Here is a 21,911-nt window from a genome sequence, read left to right on the forward strand (position 1 = left end):
AGATGCCAGTCTTGTCCTACTCCTCTCTAATTTTGAAAGGTTTTTAACATTCCTGTCTTTACCACAACCATGTGGACAGCATAACAATCTTGGTTCCAGGAAACTGGAGCAGGTCAGTACAGCCCCTTCATTCAAAATACAGCCATTATCATCAGAACTTTTCCTCTCCTCACTTGGTATTTTAATATTCGGGATTGGTTAACTGCTTAGACATCTATAGCCAGTAAAGCACCACACGAGATTCTGTAAAACTTTAATTTATTCCCCTCCCAAGTATCCAGAATAGAAGACCCTCTTAAGTTGGAGAAAAATGTGACAAAGAAATAGATTACCAGAATAGCTGTTCACAGAAGAAGAAAAAGCACATACTACCAAGGTTACACAGAAAACAACCCAAAAGTCCTATTTAATGGGATAGTGCAAGTTAACAGCATGTCTCTGGCAAGGATACCTTCATTTGGATTATAAAAGTTTTACAGAGTTAGATCAAGAGTCTGGATGGGTCTCTGATATTTTACTATAGCATTAAGAATGTACTGTTTGAAAGATGCTGTACAGAATGACCCACCAAACAAATGTATTTACAAGCCTGGGGAGAAAAAAATTATTTTTCAGTTTATTCAAAATAAAAATACACATAGAATTATGAAAATATAGGTTTACTATTTCCACCACACGTAAGTCAATGCTGCTGTCTGAAAGGCTTGCAAGATTATTTCAAGTTTTTTTAAAGTTCATCTTTTTCCCTCAATAAGGTGTACCTATGTTCACTGGGTGCCAGTTTCTGGAATGAGCTCTCTGGTGGGCTGCTTGCTAAATCCTGAATTGGCTGAAAAACAGAACAAAGAGTAAAACTTTGTTAGACTAATAACCATTCATCTTCATTAAATAAATTTCTAGCATTATGGGAGTGCACAAATGTCCTGCATTCTCACAAATTTAGTTCAGGGGTTTTTTTGGAAGGCATGTTCCAAGTCCCAAGTAGATGGAACACCGACAGAGACACAAACACACATTAATTAAGCAACTCCAGTTAAGGATATTCCTTTTGTTGTAACATCTCAAGGGCAACACCCATCACATGAGTTTCTGTACGAGTCACACAGAAGTATTTCAAATGTACCCCACTGTGTATTTGCCTGAATCTACCACTTGCTTTGGAGGTATTCTAGTTTTATGTGCATTTGTTTCATCAGATATACCAGGACAGAAGTGACATCATTGCAAAAGTATTTTAGAATTACTTTTCCATGGAAATGAAAACACCCCATACAAAAATGCATGCAATTCAATGGGCATAGGTGACCCACGACAACAGCCTCCAGTTTAGTTAAGGCCAGTACTTATTTCCACTGCATCCACATATTCCACAAGATGGCAGGATGCCATACAGAGATGGGAACATAAACATCCCAGGTTTTGTGTGCATTTTTCAAGGCAGAAATGAGGCAAGAGCAAGCCTGCAGCTCTGGGTCCTGTGCCTGTGCCAACAGGCAGGCAGCAGGATCCTGGCGCTCCACAGGCTTCCTTCTTCTCTGGCCAAGCCTCCTCTGGGCAGGTGCCTGGCCTATGCCGCAGTCTCCAGCCCTTATTTCAGCCCCTTCTCCTGATGACCTGAATTCTGGTTGCTCAATGAATTTCTGAGAAACACAGGGAACTACGAGTCAAATGAATTACTGCTGAGACAATTCAGCCCACGTGTTTTCACAGCCAGTCATAACAACATTCAGAAGCAGTTACTCTCCTGGCCAAGGCAAGCCCTCCAGGGCTTTCACACTTTCAAATCTTTTGAGCAGGGCAACAGGAGGCTGCACTCAATTGACTTAGAGCAGTGCCATCCTTACCACATCCCACAGATGAGCAGGAAAAGGAGGCTGTAGCTGTAAATAGTTTCTGTCCCTCAGCCATGGAATGGCCCAAGGCTCCCCAACACAAGGGCACCAGGGCCCTTTGAACCTTGGATAATACAATGCAAGCCTTGAACGAAGTGTTTGAAAATGATTCTTTTTCTTTGGAAAGTGCCCAAAGTAGTGAAAATGTTCCCTGACAGTTAAATTTGCACTTTTCAGCAGGACCCCAACCATGTGAGCTGAGTATCAAGAAGATAGAAGGCTGATTGAGACACCATTACAAGACTGGGATGAGCAGAGGGAATTGGGGCTGGTCATGTCCCTTCTTTTCTGACACTGAGATGCTTCTGACTTTTGTCTGAAGAAGGATCTAGTAGTTGTGTTTCTGAAGAGATCCCAGAAGTGTCTTCCAGGCATGTAATTACACAACATGACAAGCTTTGAGCAGAACCATGAGGAAATCAAACTGACACGTGCAGCCTGTGAGCACTGCTAATGCTGTTTGTCAACCGCATTAACAAAAGCACTAAAGCCTATTACTGCTCACCCATTCTTTCTTGATGCTCTAGTAATTTGCCTCCTGCTCACGTTGGTAAATATATGAAACATTCAATCAATTGTTGTTTCCCCTTACAAGCACCCTCTAGTAGTGTGTTGTGTGGGAAATAATGCATCTATGATGTATTATCAGTTTTTGCACTGAAGTCACAGGAGAACCTAGGAGCAGCTCTATGAAGTCAGAACAGTCATCCAAGCCCAAGATCTCCTGTTTCAGTAGAAAAAATAAATATTCTTATGCTCTTCCCTTATTCAAGGCAAATAGGTACCATACTAACCCTAATGCCTACTACCCCTAATACTCCCTGCCTTTACCCAAAGAAGGTTGAAGAACCAAGCAAAGGTGGGAAATGTTATGTTCTGTTAACAGATTTTCAAAAGACAGAAGTTAAAAGAACAAATATACTAGAAGGTACAGCTCTGACAAGGAGTAAAAAAAAAGGTCTTAACAGCCAAATGAAATGTATTTGTTGTAACCTTACCTGACCAGGTGCTACATCAGTTGGATCAGGGCCATGATGAAACTCTCTATGCAATTTTCCAGAATGCAAGTCTAGTACAAATTGCTTCAGTTTACCTGGAATTCTGGAACAAATTCAATAGAAACATCCACATGTTTATTACAAGTTAAGTTCAAACACAGAAGATTTAAAGTGCACTGCTTAGAGTAGCTAACTTCTGTTTATCTAGCACACTATGCCTACTTTTAGGTGATTAATAGAGGACAGGGAGCCACATGGTTTGCTAAGGTATCCCACCAGCTTCTTTTTCTTTCCACTGTCTCTTGAGAACACAGCAAGTATTTCATCTTTTCAATAACTCCCACAGAGCTGTACCAGCCAATAACTTCATTGTGAACTCCCTTCAGCTCCCCACTAACCATAATGTAAGAGGGAACAGCAGGTTCCAAATGCACAGTTTACAGATACAAATGACACTTGGGGAGCAGTATTGACAAAACATCTTTGAAAGGCTCTCTACTGCCTCAGCAACTGCACACACACCACAGATAAGCACTAAGAGGATATCAATGTAAATCTAATCTGAGATCATCTACTGTCACCCACAGCAAACATACTAAACTACAGCATCGAGTTTTATTTGTGAAATGTCAGGCTGACTAAAAATTTCAAAGTGAAGAGTTTATCTAGTAAGTATTAGAGATGAGATAAAAAATCTAGTGAGGACTACACAGAAAATCTAAAGGTAATGTGTGAATGGACACAGGTTTTTGTAGGGAGTCTTTCATCAAACTAATTATCACATTTAGGAAAGAGGAAGAAAGTGTGGTCAGACAAACTATCAGCAATATTTAAGATCATCAGAAAACTCTATGGATAAAATGCAGCAATACCGATTCAGAGGGCATCATTACAGCAGTGTCTGTAACCAATCAGTATTACACTAGTAATTTAAGGGGCCTCTTCCCAGCCCAGAAGAGATCATGGATTATTACCAATGGAGAAAAAGGGGTTCATTCCAGCCTGGTTATAGGAACAGCAGACTTATTACTCCCTGCTTTTCCTCGGGCTCCTGCCCTGTTCTAGGTCAAGCACATTGCTGGAGACATTCTCTTCTCCTAATGCAGCAAGGGCACTTGGTGCCTGCAGCCTCGTGTAGCTCAGCCTGTTCTTGCTAAGAAGCTACACCCATCTGTTGGTTGTAGGACACTTCCTGCTATCATTTCCAGCCTGGAACAGCATGGTGAATAGGGCCAGGTGGCCAACAGACAAGGAGAAAATAGGGATGGTCTCATTTACCTGCCAAGTGCCTATTCTCCAAAAAGACAATGAACTCCCTAAAGAGCAAGGATATCTTTTAGAGGGCCAGCTCTGAAAGTGCCAAATCCAAACCCTATTGGCTGGTGGCAGCACTGAGGTTACAAGAGACAGCCTGGGGCCAGTTTGTAAAAGAGTCCAGGAGGTTACTGAAGTGGTAGATGAAAGTCTCAGAATTAAGATTTTACTTATTAAAAAATAAAACCACCACACAAAACCACCCAAGAAACAACAGAAACAACCAAACCAAGCATCCAAACCACATATACACAAAATAATATCTTCCCAGGAGCTCCAAGCTCTTCTTGTTCCCAAACTGTGTTTTGCTATTTCTGTGTATCAGCTCAACCTCCTAGAGTAAGGTTGAGTAATTATTTATCATTAGACAACTGTCTACAATCCTGACATCTCTCTTTCAGCTTCATTTGTAAGTGACAACTGGTACACATCAAGCAAAGTAGCTCTCATTATTCTGACAGTGTTTCACAGAAACTGAACATTTAAGAAACATAACATCAAAGTCTAAACTAAACATCTCTACTACCTCTGTATGAGATGTTAATTTGTTTTAGGGCTGTTTAAAAAGTGACAATAAAAAGAGTGGTTTTAAAATGCAAATATCCTGCTATTTTTTTGCTTGGGTGTGCGGTGAATACAATTTTCCGAAGAAACAGGAACACGGGGAGAAAAATAGTCACTTATCAAGAATTTCAACATACATAGCTTCAAGTATTTGAAAAGCACTATTCAAGATACATCAGAGACAACATTTTATAGATAAGCCTGTGGAGAATTATAGACAGAAGCTAAGTTTGAACTCTCCTCCCAGATGTCAGTATCTCAGGTAGAAAATTGTCTCCTGGAATAGCAGAATCAGACATGATATTACATTCACATTGCACGCTAAAGTCTGAGCTTTGAATCCTTGGTTTTGACAAAAATGAAACACCCAGCCTAGACATCTAACCAGGAGTTAGCAGGCAGTGTATGTGCAGCTGCCTCCTTTGAGACAGGAACTGGAGTTTTAACACCAAACCAGAAGATAAAGACAGAGTGCTTGTTTCAGGCTGAAAGCCCCTGAAGAGAACATTTAAACATCTTCATTCCTTGACCAATCCATGCAAGACAGAACATCTGCTTCCAAGGCAGTGCTCCATACAGAGTCAGGCTGAAGTAATGAGGGTTACCACAACAGTATTTCACCTAAGCACCCTGGTACTTTGCTGTCACGTATTTTATCCAGATAAACATGCTGGTGATTGGCCATTTTCCAAGTTGCACATGGAAAATTTCACAAACCCATACAACCACTTCTTTGCCAGCTTTCCAGGTGTAGACTAATGCAGGAAGGCTAGAATTACACTGCAGGAAAAACCAAACCAGCAGGCTGGGATTTATTACATGCTGCATTTTACAGTAATCCCTGAATAACACAGTACTTCACATTACATGTAGTATTTTTAATCTTTTAAAGTTGACATGTCTAGATCACTACTAAAAACACCATGCCAGGCTCCAAATGCCTAATCATGATGGAAAATAGGAAAACTGTAGAAGAAGACCAGCATCTAAGAACTTCATATGAGATTCCTTTCTTGCATAAAGTAATACAACTCCACTTAAACAATGACTTCATGCCTCATCCTGCCTCATCAACTCATCCTGCTTTAAGGCTCTGACACTAAATTACACAGAGGCAGCCTTACTTATCCCAGATTTACTCATCTTCCCACCACAGTACTGATTAAAGTATAAGCCTTTTCATTTGTTCTTCTCAAAATGCACCAAGAAAGATACTTACGACAAGTCACTGAAGTCTGGAAAGACATACATGTGCCTGAAGCTATCAATAGCAATGACAGGGCAGTCTGCTGGAGTCTTCTGAATGTGGAGGAGTGGATGCCTGAATTTGTCACAGTCAGCATGGAGGAAGTTTATTGTACCTTAACATTGTGAGCAGACAAAAGCCCATGTTAAGATATTTTATTATTATTGTCTTGAAACCCATTTGAAACTATTTTCCTAAGTATTACAAAGGTGAAAATATTAGATAGATACAACATACAAAACCTGAAAATAGGTCTAAATAAACAACACCACCAAAATAACAGGTTTTCTTAAAGTGTTTTTTTCCCATATTACAAACTGAAGCTTTGTTTACTGCCCTCTCAAAACACATTAAATAATTTAGACAAGAAGGATTTCTGAAAGTTACTTACTAATAAACTGTGCATCTATTTTAATAATTTCCAGAGGAGTTGGTCCTCACTGTCAAAAATGCATCAAGCCCTTCAGTCTCAAGAGCTTGAAAGCTACAATTCTGTATGGCCTTTTCTTCCATCCACTGAGTTGTCTGAAAAAAATTATACCAGTAAAACCAAGAATAGTGGGAATTATTACAAACCTTTTTCACCTATTAACTGCCGTGCAACCTCCTGTTGGAATTTCTCTAAACTCTCCAAGTCATCTTTCATGTGGAAAAGTATGAGAAAAGGAAGACCTTCTTCTGTCAGTTCCTGCACAGAAAACAAAAGACAAACTTATTTCTTCCATTTCTTAAGGGCACCAAATTAAGAGATTCCAACAATTTTCAAATTCAGTGAGATCTCTACTTTAAAAACAGATGAAAGAGCAAGACTAATGATGTTAACTGCTGACCCTTCCTCTGAGATACTGAGTGACACAGTTAACCATGTTTCCTTGCTCTTATAAACAACAGATAAAGGATGAGAGCAAGTCATTATCAGTATTTTGGGAAGGGATACACTTTCACTGGAATACTTGTTCTAAAGAAATAACCTGATTCTGAGGAAACACAGCAGCTCAAGAGAAACCACAATGAGGCCTGAGCACCATCGTGTTAAATGCTACAAAAAGCTGAGGGTATATTCTAGAATCCAGTTCTAGCTTATTCATATAGTAAATTAGTGCTTTCTTAGCATAACACAAGTGTCTTTGAATAACTCTACCTCCTCCTCACCAAAACAGAGAAAAGCAGAAGCTAATGACACAGCCAGAACAGTTACGATCAAGAACTGCTCTCCTGCCAGTAACTCTGACCTGACTGGTCATCCTTTGTTGGACAGCAAACTTTAGTTCCTGATATATGCTCACAGTTGTTCTTGCAGCCTAATGCCTTTTAAAGATCTCTGCCCACAGACAATTACAGGATTGCCTTGAATAATTTACTCTTTTTTTTCTTTTATTCAAACACAAACAAAACACAACATGCACTTGCTTGCTCCAAAAGTGATTTTTGTCAGCTCAACTCACTACAGCCTGATTGAAGAAATAATTATGTATCATCTAAGAAATGCCTACAGTTGCCCATCTTTCATTTCCACAACTGGTAAAACAAGCGAGTGCTGCTATTGTTTTGATTCTAGCCTACATCAGCATAAAAACTATGCTTTTTGAAAAAGATAGTAGTGGCTTGTTCTGCTACCAAATTGAAGCATTTCTTCAGATATCTTCAATTTGCAGTAAGTTGAAGGAAATGTTTTCCTTATCAGTAGGCAGCCAGTTACACAGGGTACATGAAATGGCTCTTGTTCTCCCTTCAAGTCCATCAGGTAAGATGAAGCATAGTCTTTTAAACAGAAGACTGCAGAGATCCTCATAATTTCAGTGCTCTTGAAATCCAAACTTCCCAATCCACCCCTAAAACAACTTATCATATTTGCTCATTCTCATTATTACACACACAGATTCAGCTGGGTCTCAGCCTTTCTCCTACTACAGGATGGGAAAAGGTCTGTTTTGTACCACTACAATTATGGCTCCACTTCCCCACTCACTTCAGCAGGTACATTTCCAGAGGGAGAACTCCTAAACAGGGTATTCTCGCTCTAAGATCTTCCCTTGCTTGCAAGCAGCTGGAATGACAACCTCAGCAAGTTACACTCACAAGATCAATTCATCTCCAAACAGGCTGTAAGAACAGCTGGCGTGAAGCTTGCTAATTTTAGTCCTCCTACAAGGTACCTCTCTTTATTTCCTGTGCCATTCCAGCTTTCATATCACGTCTCAGGACAAGTGGAAGCTCCCTCAAAAGCTGCTGTGTTGTTTGGCACTAAGAAAATCAAGACTTTCCACTAGATCTCAGCTTCCCATATCACTTGTGAGCCTTTGAGAAACTTCTTAGTGGTTCAGCACCACCATTAAGACCACACAGGTTCACTGCATTTATTTAACACAGAACTACAGAGCCTGGTTATAGATTAGATAGGGATTTCTTCTGAATGATATCCTGATCCCAACAGCCTTTGTCAGTCAAGCACAGGAACTGTTTCGAATGGGCAGTCTCCTCGAGGAGAAGACTCTGCTTCAGAGCTCAATTACTGTGTGTTTAAAGTGTATTCTGATGCCATCAATACAGTTTAACAATCACAACACTTCATATTTTTATCATGTAATATTGAGCAGTATACACAATAAGAGACCATTTAAATAGTTGTACAATCTCAGCATGCAGAAATATCTCAATTTTGGCATGTTTAAATTTGTTTGGGTACCAGCAACACTGACATTTTTAAACAAACTTTGCCAGGCAAAATATCACATCACAATTGTAACTACCTGCCTAAGCAAACAGGAATGAAGGGTTAAAGGAACAACCAGAGAAACCACAACAGAATGTGGTACAAGCTGACAGAGATGAACCTTGGCTTCCAAGGCTCAGAATCCTGTTTCACCATGGGAAAAGTACACTGAAAATCTACCACATGTGGCATCTTTTACATACTGAGCTGCAAATGAAGAATTAAGATTTGTTAACTATCAGAACTTTCCAATAAAAGCTGGCAGGATTGACTAGAAAACAGTCAATAAAAATGGCTTAAGTAAAACCACCCTGTCCCTCTCTCTGACATGAAAGCTGAAGTGCTGCATGTGCTCAGAACAGCAGATTCAGGATAAAAAGAATTAAGTGTGCAAAGTGAATGGATCACATTGCTGATTCTTTGGCTTCTCATCCAGTATGGACAATGTAGTGAAATTTGAGACAAACCTTGGCAGATTTTTTAACAGATTCTGTATCTAAGTAGAAATGCTCCTTTTGAGATGCTACAAATTTTATAACTTTTCAAGGACTTTTTTCCTGTTATTTTATGTTTATTTTATTTTTCCTGTTGTTTTAAGAATAAAATAAAACATGGAGTTGGAAATGGACAAAAGAAGACCAAGTTACAAAAGAAAACAAAAAAGTCTTAAAAGAAATAATGAGAAGAGATGTTTAAAAACAATCTCCCAAATTCCACCTGACAAATTACAGCCAAAAGAAGAAAAGCATGAGAAACAACTCATGAACCTAAAAAGATTAAGGTACCAGTGCTTTAACACAGATTGAAAATAAAAACACCACATAGTTTTCATTATCATTCCCAGAAGATTAAATGGTTGGCCACCATTTAATGTGCTTATTTATCAGATAATGCCTTGGAAGTGTTTAATACAGTAATATTTTTCTACCACTCACATTAACCTCAATGGGAGGGAGCTGGGGGTGTTTATCCAGGAGAAAAGGAGGCTCAGGGGGGACCTTATTGATCTCTACAACTGCCTGAAAGGAGGCTGCATCCTTGTGGGGGTTGGCCTCTTCTCCCAGGTGACAAGTGAGGGAAATGGAAAAATAGAAACTTCCACAGATGCTGAAGGGTTCAATCTGCAGCCTTGGAAAGAGCTTGGGTTAATGTAATGATAAAGGTACACAAACATTAAGTAGAAAAATTATTAACTTATGTTCCTATAATTGTAAGTTAGAATATGCCTTGAGTAAGTAAGAAATTATATTAGGTAAAATAGTGAGAGGTTTGAGCTGTAATAATGTGACTTATAGGATAGGCTAAGGATCTAGAAGCCACAATAGAGGCGTGTGTGGTTATGTGACCTGTCAGCTTATTGGCTGAAAGACAGATGCACTGCAGCAGAATTAGGCAAAGGTGATGGGTTATTAAGTAGAAACATGTTTCACTCTGTCTACTGGATCAAAATGTTATTATATTGCTGTGTGAAGAAGAAACCCATGACTACCTTAAGCTATGGCTGACTTGTTGCTTCTCTCCAAATCTCAGGCCTTTGAGACTGGTATCTTATCTGGCTTACTTAAGCAATAAATCATCTTAAATAGCACTGTGGTCCCATCCCTCATTTTTCATCTCAACAACAGAAGAGGAAATGGCCGCAAGTTGCAGCAGGATAGGTTTAGACTGGACATTTGGTAAAAAATCTTCACTGAAAGTATTGTGAAGCACTGGAACAGGCTGCTCAGGCAAGTGGTAGAATCACCATCTCTGTAAAATGCTCAAAAAAAACATGTGGATGTGGGACCTCGTGACAAAGTTTAGTGTTGAGCACGGTAGTGCTGGGTTAACTGCTGGACTCAATGATCTTAGAGGTCTTTCCCAACCTTAATAGCTCTGTAATTATAACTTCTTACTTTGGTAGTGTATGAAACTACTACAGATCTGTCTCCAGTGAATTTCAAGAGTAACCAAAAAGCTACTAAAGAATGAAAAGGCATTATCTGACAGCCATTTTCTGCCTAAAACAAAACACACAAAGTTCTTTGATGTGGATTAGGGATCTTGAAAGAGACATTTTTGTTTTAAGAAAGAAGCCCCAAATGCAGAATAGTAGAAAAAGTCTTACCTCCCCATTTTCAAATGTGATTTCTCGAACTAATGGTACACATTTATCTTGTGTCCATGCATAAATCAAATCAAAATTAGTTAGTGAGCCTAAATACACCATATCTGGAGCATTTTCCTGTTGAAAAGAAAAATACAGTAGGATAAGAAACAGTAAAAATTACATTGCTACCTACAAAGATTACCTACCCAACATAAAATTACAATATTCATATAAATATTGAAAACAAATCTTATACCAACATTCAACCATGTGCATGGAAGATTTCTATTAACTATGTGATAAAAGTACAAATAGAAAATAAATATTACATATCGTAATTTATGCAGTCAACTCCATTTTATAAGACAACTTATAAATAATGGGAGATACTTTGTTTCCAAATTCAAGTAAGGGCTATTTATATTTCTGCTTTCTACTAGTCTGAGAAATAATATCTCCAGACCTAAAATAAATGCAGATAGTGAGCTGCTTCATGCTGACAGTTACAAAGGCTCATCAAAACCTGCTCCTAACACCCTACAGGACTTGAAACTGGTATTTTACATTTGCTTTGCCGAAGAGATATGAATAAATAATAATTTTCCTTTATTTGCTAGTAGTTTTAACTTGTAATTCAGTGCTAGCATCCTTTAATTTAATTACAATTTTGGTTAACATGAAGTGAAGCATGACTTTGCAAGCTGTGGCCATGATTAAGCACACCTTAATTCAGAAATGCCATATAAAATAGGTAACTTAATAAATTCTGTTGTTGGGGAAAAAAAAAAAACCACCTTTGAAATTCCCTTCCTCCTCAGGTCCATCTGCATCTATTTCCTCTTTTGTAAACAGCTCTTTTCATACAGTAAACTTGAGAAAGGAATAGATTTTTAGATAGTATATCTCTATAAAGCAATTCTTGCAGATTTTCTTCTGTACTGAATTTTTCTTCCAGTAAAACTATGTTTATGAGAGTTTGTTAACCTGTAGTTAATTTTTTTTTTTAATTAACAGAAGAGCTCTTAACCCTTGTAGACTAAAGCTTACAAGATAGTCAAGTAATAGAATAATACACAGTAATTGTTACTTGCCTTGAAAAACATGAAGCGTACCAGCTTCACAGATTTTAAAGAGTTCTATAGAACACACAGTATCTTTACACATGATGTGTTGACTGTGTTTCTCAGAAAAAAAAAAGATTAATTTTTTTGACATGGATATTTCAAATTATAAATTTACATTCTGCGCATTAACTGTTAACATGCAAGACTGATCTTTTCTGAGACTGACTCAGAAACACTAATTCCTATGATCCTATTCCTCACACTATTTAGTGATGAAATAAAACATCTGAGATGCAGTAACATACTGAATGATCTGAATACAGTCTCCATTTGTTTGTATTCACATATAATCACAACAATCAAAACAAAATACATAGTTACACTTACCCCTGGTGGCTTGTAGATTACATTGTCTCCGCTAAATCTCTCTGCTTTTGAAATAGCCCTACAACAAACCAACCAGTAAGCATGTCTTGGTACAGACAAATAAAATAACTGAGATACCAAAATTCATATTTCAATTTGCTATCTTTTCCTTACTTATTATTTTACCCTTTCACAATTTGAGAATTAAAATCCTTCATTTTTAAAGTAAACTGTAAAGTGACTCCATAGAAACTTGGCCTGCCTGGATAAGATGGCATTAAAAGAGCCAGCAAGATGCATTCCTAAGATCAGAAGTCTGGACTAAAGGCATCAAAGTGACAAGTGATAAATGCCAGGACAGTTTTAGGTATAGCCCATCAGAGAATTAAAAAAAAAATAGTCTTGAAGAAGAAAGGAGAAAGGTGGATTCTTGTTTGCATTTACTCTTCCTGTTCCACTGTTTACACTAAGAATTTACATCTCCTCTACCCTGACAGAGAAGGGCTTTGAGGTGCTCTACAGGCACGAGCAATGAGAAAATGGATGGCAACTGAGCCCCACTGTCCATTTTACCCTCAGAACACATCTAGAGAGAAGACACAGCATGCAGTTTCTGCCCACTGATGATATAGCATGTGTGTACTCTAAGACATTCAGTTCCTCCTTGGTATTCAGCTTACTACCTCACCTTGGTAAGTTCCTCTCTTGCCTTTAGAATATTTTACCCCAAATCACAGCAGAGTGCCCTGAAAGCTGCTAGTTTGTACCCCAAAATTATCATATCTTATTCAAGCAAGTTGGAACAGCTGTGCATCCAATGGAGTAGACAGAAAAGAAAGAGAAGTCAAATTATCTGAATTCACCTCATTGCAAGATGAGCTACATCATCCAGTAGTCTGAACCATTTAGAGTGTAAAGAAAAATACAGTCGTCATAAGGCTTTACTCAAAGTACCTATGTTTTATTGTTTTCTTTTGATCTAATTATCTTTTTCTTATCACCTACAAAAGGTGCCTTGCAGAATTATGTTACTTACACCAGTAACATACCACCAGTATTTTCATCAGTTTAGAGATGCGTATTTTAAAATGCTTTTTTGTATTCCCAACATGACTCTCCCCAAAATGAGGCTTCCTAGTGACAATCATTACTGAGGTAAACCACTTGCATTCCAAATAAGCCTTCATGGTATAAGAAAGTGAAGCCATAGAAGCCACCTGCCCAATCACTGCTTGCTAAACTGATGATAATTTATAATGAAATATATGCTCTAGGGTAACCCTGCGGTAGAACCCAAAATGTCCTCTTCTGTGTTCTTCCACTCCAATAGCTGCAGCTATGACTGATTTTTTTCTTTCAGATAACTCAGATAAAGTGGGGACATGATGTGAAAATCCCAAATGCCTGAAGATACACCTTTTTAAAACAACTACTAAAATGGAAACCGTTCAGTTGGCATTTAGTCTTTTTTTGAAACACTAATGTACAAGGTGAATCTCTGGAAAGCACACAAACCCCCCCCTCACCTGCCGTATTTACTTGCTAATGTAAAATTAAAACAGTTCCTAGATTTATCACTTTCTTCCAAGAATTACTTACAATTCATCATAGCCTTTTAAGATAAAAGTATTTTTGTCTTTTTTTTTCCCATTCAACATTCTCTTCCATGTTTACAAACATTATGGATTCATTCCTCTCTAGTTCTAAAATCCACCTCTAACAATCTCTTCATCACATTCCTCATCTATCTCCTACTGCTTAAAAGTCTTCTTTCAATAATCTTGTTCTGTGGTCACTTCAGATCTTAACAGAACTTTAAAGACCAATTGATTTAAGAACAGTTTTAACCATCAAAATCATCCTCAACTAAGTACTATTAATGGAGTTTTTAAATAAGCTATTACAGCTACCTAAAGCCAGAATAATTTTGGCATAATGGGACAGTTCTGCCTTTACAGAAGCTAGTCAAGCAACTATTTTTCCCCTGTCAAATTGATTGTTTTATTTTAGCTTAAGAGAAATTTGAACATAATCACTCATGTAACATCCCCAAAACATGCAGCCATTGAACCCTGTCCATAGCAAAACCAAAAGTCCTTTCCAGGGGCTGTTAGGATGCTCAGTCAGAAGAGTTCAACTGATCAATGCCAGCTCCCCATGAAGAATTTTGCTATATATATATAATCTGAATAAAAAACACTGATCTGTAGTCAACATCTCCCTTGGAAGTCTTTTCACATACAATTTTTTAGGAAGCTGAAGAGCCTCAGCTACTGAGAGATGAAAACATTTAGCTCCCAAGGTTGCTGTTGGGAAGGCTGCACTTTAAAACACTAACAGCTCCAGGCTAGAAAGGGAATAGGTGTCTGGAGATAAGAATAACGATAAACCTGCTGTGCAATCTGTATTTACACAGGCACGTTACGAATAATCAAACTCTGATCCATTCCACTATGTCTGCATATTGCTTATATCTGAAAAAAACAAAAATAAAACCCCTATAGTACCTGCTTCAAGAACAGTGTCCAACAACCATGTGCTAACACTGAGTGGTGGGAAACTATTTCTCATTATATGCAATTGACAAACAGCAAACCAAAGATGAAGAGAATCAAAAAAACAGGAGAGTGAATGTCAAAAGTAGTGCTATTTACTAATAATTTTTTAAAGTTATTTCTGAAAAGATTGAGAAGTTGAATGAGGGCCAAAAAAATAATTTTAAATTCTAAAAGCAACTCAGACTGGCTGTGCTGAGAACAAGGATGGATGCACCCATCAGAAAACACTTGAGATACTGGCAGTCACCGGGGATAAGACTGACAGACTGAGAGACCACAGTCATGGCCAGGGCTGCTTACACATAGCATATAGTCATAGCATTACCTAACTGGGGACCAAAGGAACAGAAAGCCACGTGCACTCCTGCATTTTGCAAACACTTTCCCCTACCCCCAAACTATTTTTAGAGACATATTGGAAGAGGCATCAGTGACTGACAACAGGTTTTGTTCAAACAGATGAAACATTTTCTACCTTGACACATCCTCTCAGTTTCTCTGCTAATCTCCAGTACACCCAATTAAAAAAAACCCTGAGGCAACTCTGTGCAGCATAAAATCTAGGATAACCCATGAAAATTCCTGATTTTGCAGCTGTGGGTAGACTGGAAACCACTATAATCACATTAATGACCAATCACTTCAAATTGGGCAGTGCTGGCACATTAAACTGCAGAATGAATCTTGATTTTTATTTTGATACTTAAAAAGTGAATTACTCCCAATCTGTTCTTGTTCCACTGGATATTTTGAAATATCACTGTAAATCTGTACAAGGAGAAATCTGAATTCCTGTAGGTTTTTCTTCTAGACTTACACTGTGTAGCTCACCAATGCAATTTTCTTTCTAAGCTATTACACTGTGCAGTGACATAAAACTTTCATGAAAAAGACCCAGGCACAGAAATTAGGTATTTTGGAACAAAGTCTGTTCCCCTAACACCAAGAGGAAATAAGTAAGCAACTGCCTGCATTCCTTAGAGAAAAAGAAAAAAAAAAACCCAAAACAAACAAACAAAACAAAAAAACCACAAAAAAACCAAACCAAAACCAACCAAACAAAAAAACCCAAAACAAACAACAAAAAACCCTCTCCTTCTAATAACACAAGTTTTTGGGACACAAATGTTTACCATTCCCCCACCCAAACCTCCTCAAGTACATTCAAACTATACTGACAAAGAATGGTAAAAAAATAAGAAAAAGGAAGCAAAAAATGAAAGTTTAATTTCACAGCAAACATTTAGGATAGGAAGAGTTTTCTACTTCTATCCCCTCAGTGTATTTATCTATTAATGTTTAGTCTCTTCAGTTATGCCATGCTGAAGATAATAAAGAAGTCTATCTAATTAAATTATATAGACCTCATAATAATAAAGTCACAAAATCAAGACATTTCAAAACTTACCCAAAGGCAGAGAGGAACACACAATCATCATGCAAAATATTCGCTACTCTTTCAAAGGTTCTGTAATTATCAGAGTCCTTTTGCTCAAAGTACCCGATAATATTTCTTCTGCTGCGCTGTAAAAACAAAGGTTAAATTATAACTTGCATCAAATTATCAAAAACTGTCATTACTTCCCACAGATATTAAATACAGAGATGCCATTCATTCAACAGCCAGTAAATGCAGAAATTATTTCTTTTTTCCCTTTTCAATATTCAGAAGAATCTTTGTAAGCATTTTTTTGGTGAGGAATATTACATATAACATGATTCTTTTCAAATTTTTAAAAGCAAGATAAATAACTAAGTAGTGGAGTGAATGCCGCTCAAAATGACTACACTGGACTAATTTGTAATGCTGCAAATGATCCAGTTTGCCACTCAGTTTAAAAAAACCCACAAGTTGCTGAACATTCCACAGTTCAACATTGAAAAAAAAAAAAAATCCAGAGAAGGAATAAAATTGAAACACTTACATCAAGAGAACTGATTTCTTCCAAATCCTGGACCTCCCGAATAGGGTTACTTTTTTGCTGCCTGATGTAATCTGCTATTGCTGTCACAGATCTCTGGCCCCTATATTCCCTCTTCATCATCATGCCATTCCGGAAGAGTTTCAGAGTTGGATATTTGCTTATCCTGTACCTCTGAGCTATATCAGCTAAAAAGAAATTTTAAAAAATGAAAGCAAAGCCATACAAATACAGACATAACATTTACAGAACATGGCTTGTTAAGCACATATATATATATGTACGTGGAATTTCTGAACCAGCAACTCTACATCTTTAAACAACTCAGGCAAAACAAAAAAACTCCAAAAAACAAAACAAACAAACAAAACTACCAAAACCCTTCACACCTATATTCATCCCATGTACTCATCTTCATAAAGAAAAAATTACCAACATCTGCACTAAGCAAAGACTCAACTTGGTCATGTACACTCATTTAGCACACTTCCTACAAACAACTAGGAAGTCAAAAAAGAGCATAGCAAGAATCTCCAAAGCTTGCCAATCTCAGTAAATAATTCTACTTGAGAAAGTGTTAATAAAATAAATCACCTCTTATTATTCTTTAAACTTGTCATTTTCATCTCAGTTGCAATGCTGGAAATATAACTGTCATGTCTAAAATGTTTGAGAATGTAAACCCTGTGCAAAGTATTTTTGAAGGCTGTGAAGGCCAGAAGACTGTTGTTACAGTTCTGAGATGTTCAGGTTTTGAACAAAACCTTAATTCCGGGTTTCTAAACTAAGGCAAACTCTCTGCTCAACTAGTCTCATCACTCCCTTAAAGACAGGTCTTCATTCACATCTGTACATGCAGTCCAGTTTTCTTCTAGACTTGGACCACACAGAGCTTCACACAACAAAGTAACATGTATTGGTATTATCTAGGAGAAGAGCACTAGCTCTTTTTATCTTTATGTAACAGGTCAGCTATTTATTTATTCACAAGACTTACAAATGTAGAAGAATAAACCCAGGAAGAGGCTTTACAGGAAAATTAGAAGAGCAGCAAAGAAGAAAGTTAAGCAGAAGCAATACAGTCCAGTTTCCCCACACATGTGCATCCTGTGCCCCTTAACTTCAACCACTACTAAGGCACTAATGTGGTTTTTTACTGCACCCCACCAGAGTTCTTAACATGCCCTTTTGTCCCTCTTCCACCTTGCTAAATCACAGGGACACAGCAAATTGCAATAGGAATTGCAGCTGGTTCCCAGCCATGCATTGATGGGGAAGCTTACACATAACCGGCAAGTGATTCATGGCACACTGAGCAGGTTCCAGCTGCCTTGAGTTTTTACAACAACCTTTGCTATGGTGTAGAAATCAGGTTTGTGCATCTCTAATATTCAGCAACTGCTTTAATCAAAGTTTTAAATTATTTAATAGCTTTGAATGCTCCTCCCCCTTTCAGATGTGGCTGAAGTTCAGCAAAGAACTTCACAATTTTATGAGGAGGAACTGAAGAAATGAGGCAGCCAGATACAATTTGGGTTCTTAGGAAAGGAAGAATAAAAACAAGTAATAGAAACAAAGTATATAATGTCAGATAGATTTCCACAAGCACTTTTGCTTTGGCTTTTGCTTTGCTTTATTATTCCCTCCTGTTCACTCCTCCCCTGGAAATAAATCTAGAAAAAAATAAAATCTCACAGATCCTGTGAAAACGGTTTTATCTCCTTTTACAGAGTGGGATGTGATTTACCTATACCTCTGGACCTAAACTCAACTCAATGCCCCACAAATATGCCCACCTTCCCCAAAGTATTTAACCATTTGAAGAGACTCATTGCAGACAACCACACCCACCGCAATTCCCATTCTTTTCTCTCTCAAGGAAAGACAGAGGTGGTCTGTCAGATTCAGCAGACTGAGTTATCGTTTGGAGACAGAAGTTTCATTCAGTCAACAGAGAGAGGAAGGCATTGTAAGTGTGGCCTGTACACATGTCCTTAGTTTTCCTGGACTCCTTACAACTCACAGGGTACCCTTCAGGTGACCAGGATTAGCTCACAGTAGGAAGGCAACCAAATGGGGTCCATGAGCACATGTGGCATAGTACTGAATGATGTGAGAACAAATCCACTCTGACAAAAACGTCCCCTTTTCAGTTATATATTTACCAGAAAGCAGATTTGCTTTCCATCTTACACTTACTCATTTTTCAAGATAATGCAGAAGCCTGAATTCCATGCTGCCTGGAGAACTCTCAGTGAAACCATCAGCAATTTCAACTGCTGCTAGAACAATACCAATCCTACTTGCGGCTTTAGTTACTGAAAACAGTCTCTGTACCAGTTGCAAAGCTTAGATGAGTCTGAGAACTGAAAACAAAATGTGCATAGCAAATAGTAAGAACCAGGTCTACTCCACGAAAATGTTCTCTAACATCTCCCAAGCAAACTTCCAAGTTTCACCACCTTAGCCCAGCTCCTAAAAAGCTTTGCATCACTATAAAATGGCACAGAATTCAGCCTATCAATTTTGACTAAGAGGGCTTGACTTGTTTCCTAAATATCCCAGAAGTGCGTTTCTTAATGCACTAATTGCAGTTCAAATTAAGATAAAACATTTTATGTCCTCAGTGAAGAGTACTTTTATTTCAAATTAATACAAATTTCTTCAGGGAGGATGCCAATATATTTAACATTAATGAACATTAGATTAATAATGTTTTCTTTCCTCAAACTCTACCATGTTTTAGTAAAAGAACCTAAGAGCTGCTTGCAAGAAGGTGGCAAGTACAGCAGGGGAGGAATCACTTTATATTTGCCTGGTAGAAGACAAACAACATCTGCAAGGCAGGCATTTGCTGCCCTTCTCCCTGCTGATAGAAGGACCTTTTGTCTGACAGTACGTGAGTTGATCCTACCTTGACCAGGGTCTGATAAGGGACATGGAACAATGTGTCAAGGTTTCACAAAAACACACTGAGATTAACAGCTCCTCCTGTTACAGAACTGCATGGCAAGAGAACACCAAAGCCCACACTCTGGACTTTTCCCTCACATTATTTCCACAGCTATACGAGGAGGCAAGGGTTGAAGAATGGGCATTCAGAGGGTCATGCAGGTTCTTCAAGATGGAGATTGCACTACCCAAGGATGTGAATCTTCATCAAGGGCTGAAGTTGTGTAAAAAAATTAATGGTAATAAATGCCCACTGTCAAAGCTGAATTCAAACATTATTTCCTAAGTCAGTACTTGCAGGATCTTTACAAATTACATTGAGATTCCATGAATGCTGGTATTTGAACTAACACAGAGAAATGACACTCCTACACAAGTAAGTATTTGAAAACCATCTTTTTACAAAACCTAAAATGCAAGTACATGAAAAATTGTTTGAATCAATTCAAAAGTCAAACAGAGTAAACCTTAAATGCTTCATTAAGCCCTGGCATTTGATACAGGTAGAGTTAGCATAAGCAGTGCAACTACAAAATTATATTCCTTTTAAAATTGGAAATACACAATGCAAATACATGGAATATTGTTTGAGCTCATTCACAGATTGCATTAGTTATAGTAAATCCTAAATTAAATTTAAAAATATTTCCTGACATTCCCACTGGCCGTTTTCTGATGAAAAGAGGTATTTGAAACAGATGAGGGCAACGTACCTAAAAAAAAAAGTCTCCCAACTACAACTTTATGACTTTTTATTTTTTTCAGATATGAAGGTACCTAAAAGGAATAAACCTTGTGTTTGTATTTTGCTGAATTAATCATTAAATCACAAATCTAGTGTTTTTGCTACCAGGATAGTCTCACATTAGTTATGACAGAAATCTACCAAAAGACTTGATCATCTTTTCTTCTACACATCAGAAACTTGAAAACACAAATGACTGTTGGATTCAGATGATTCTCTCCTCTCCATTTTGCACATTTACCTGTTGAAATCCAACCATTTCCAAACTGCCAGGACTTCTTTCCACTATTCATTCTGCCAACTCCAACAGGAATATCTTAAGAATATCTTAGTAGCCCTGTTCTCTTCAGAGAGGCACTGCATTGATTGATACTTCTCCTGAGCAAAGCTCTGTCTTACAACAGGAAAGACACAGAAGCTCTTGTTTTGAAGCAAACTTTTATGTGAAACCTGACATTTACACTCATCTTTTCTAAGACAGTCTCCTACATCACCTTCTGAGCAAGATCCTCTAAGAAAGCAGGCTTTGTAAGCTATCATTTGTGATACATATCTTTATCAAATCTCTTGTACTACCGGCCATTTCTCCATTATCAGAGCATCATGTGCTCCTCTATTCAAAGGAATGCTAAAGTCTATTTTTTGGGGTGCATCAGGCTTTTCTCACAGTGTGTACACATATTACCCAAGTTACAGCTTCAAGCAAGCATACAGCCAATGACTCGTTTCCCAGAATGCTTCAGACTCCACCATTCTAGGTTAACACCACAATACACTATCCAAAGTTCAGTGCCACCAAGAATCTCAATTCCATTGCCACCAAGTTGTAATTAAATGTACAATGAATAATGTGTTGAAAACTGAACCAAGACCCACTATATTGAAGTAGGCTCTCACCCACAATGTGGCTAAGAAGGTCCTTCCCAGTGAAGGACCAGCAATATTTACATAGGTTACTATTAACTCAGTACACTGTTCTTATTTTTCAGTGCGTAATTCATAGTGTGAATTTCAAAATTCACACTATGACTAAACAAATATTTAGATTTTTAGTCTACAGGACTGGTTCTCAAAAAATATGTCCAGTAGGATTTCAACAATACTGATAATTATCCTAAATGCCTACCTCATCATACAAGGTACCACCTGAAGAATTCACATGCCCAACAGAGGACTTTATAACAGCCTGAAAAGTTATCTGAAAGAAAATCAAAGTTTCAAAACTCAAACCCTGTAAAAATAATTTCTGAAAATACTCAGTGCCCCTTTTTCTAGAGGGGGGTGGTATCTTCATGTTGTCTGAGGAAGAGCTAGCACAAACCCAAGATACTGCATTTCCTAACTTTGGTGTTACATGATGGTTGTAGGAGTTGCACAGCTACATATAGAGAGAGCTTGAATTTTCTAGATCTAACACTAATCTTTGTGTGTCAAATCATCTTGAGTCTTCCTTACCCTTCTGCAATATCTTCCATCTCAAAAATAACA

At 37.8% G+C, this 21,911-nt stretch overlaps 1 protein-coding gene across 1 annotated transcript in view; it reads right to left on the reverse strand.

Moving 5' to 3' along the window:
* Positions 1-241: 241 nt before the first annotated feature.
* The window catches only part of ERP44 (endoplasmic reticulum protein 44), a 48,302-nt gene continuing 26,632 nt past the window's right edge, over positions 242-21,911 (reverse strand). The window contains exons 5-12 of the mRNA XM_005517337.3: positions 16,730-16,914; positions 16,213-16,328; positions 12,268-12,325; positions 10,835-10,951; positions 6,591-6,702; positions 5,988-6,129; positions 2,891-2,993; positions 242-829 (exon numbers count right to left, since the gene is read on the reverse strand). Coding sequence (XP_005517394.1) covers positions 728-829; positions 2,891-2,993; positions 5,988-6,129; positions 6,591-6,702; positions 10,835-10,951; positions 12,268-12,325; positions 16,213-16,328; positions 16,730-16,914 — 935 coding nt within the window. The 3' untranslated portion in view covers positions 242-727. The remainder of the gene's footprint in view (positions 830-2,890; positions 2,994-5,987; positions 6,130-6,590; positions 6,703-10,834; positions 10,952-12,267; positions 12,326-16,212; positions 16,329-16,729; positions 16,915-21,911) is intronic.

Source organism: Pseudopodoces humilis, chromosome 1 (genome assembly GCF_049639895.1).
Source record: "Pseudopodoces humilis isolate 2021_Gansu_Grassland_sample_001 chromosome 1, ASM4963989v1, whole genome shotgun sequence".
NCBI classification, from domain to species: Eukaryota; Metazoa; Chordata; class Aves; order Passeriformes; family Paridae; genus Pseudopodoces; species Pseudopodoces humilis.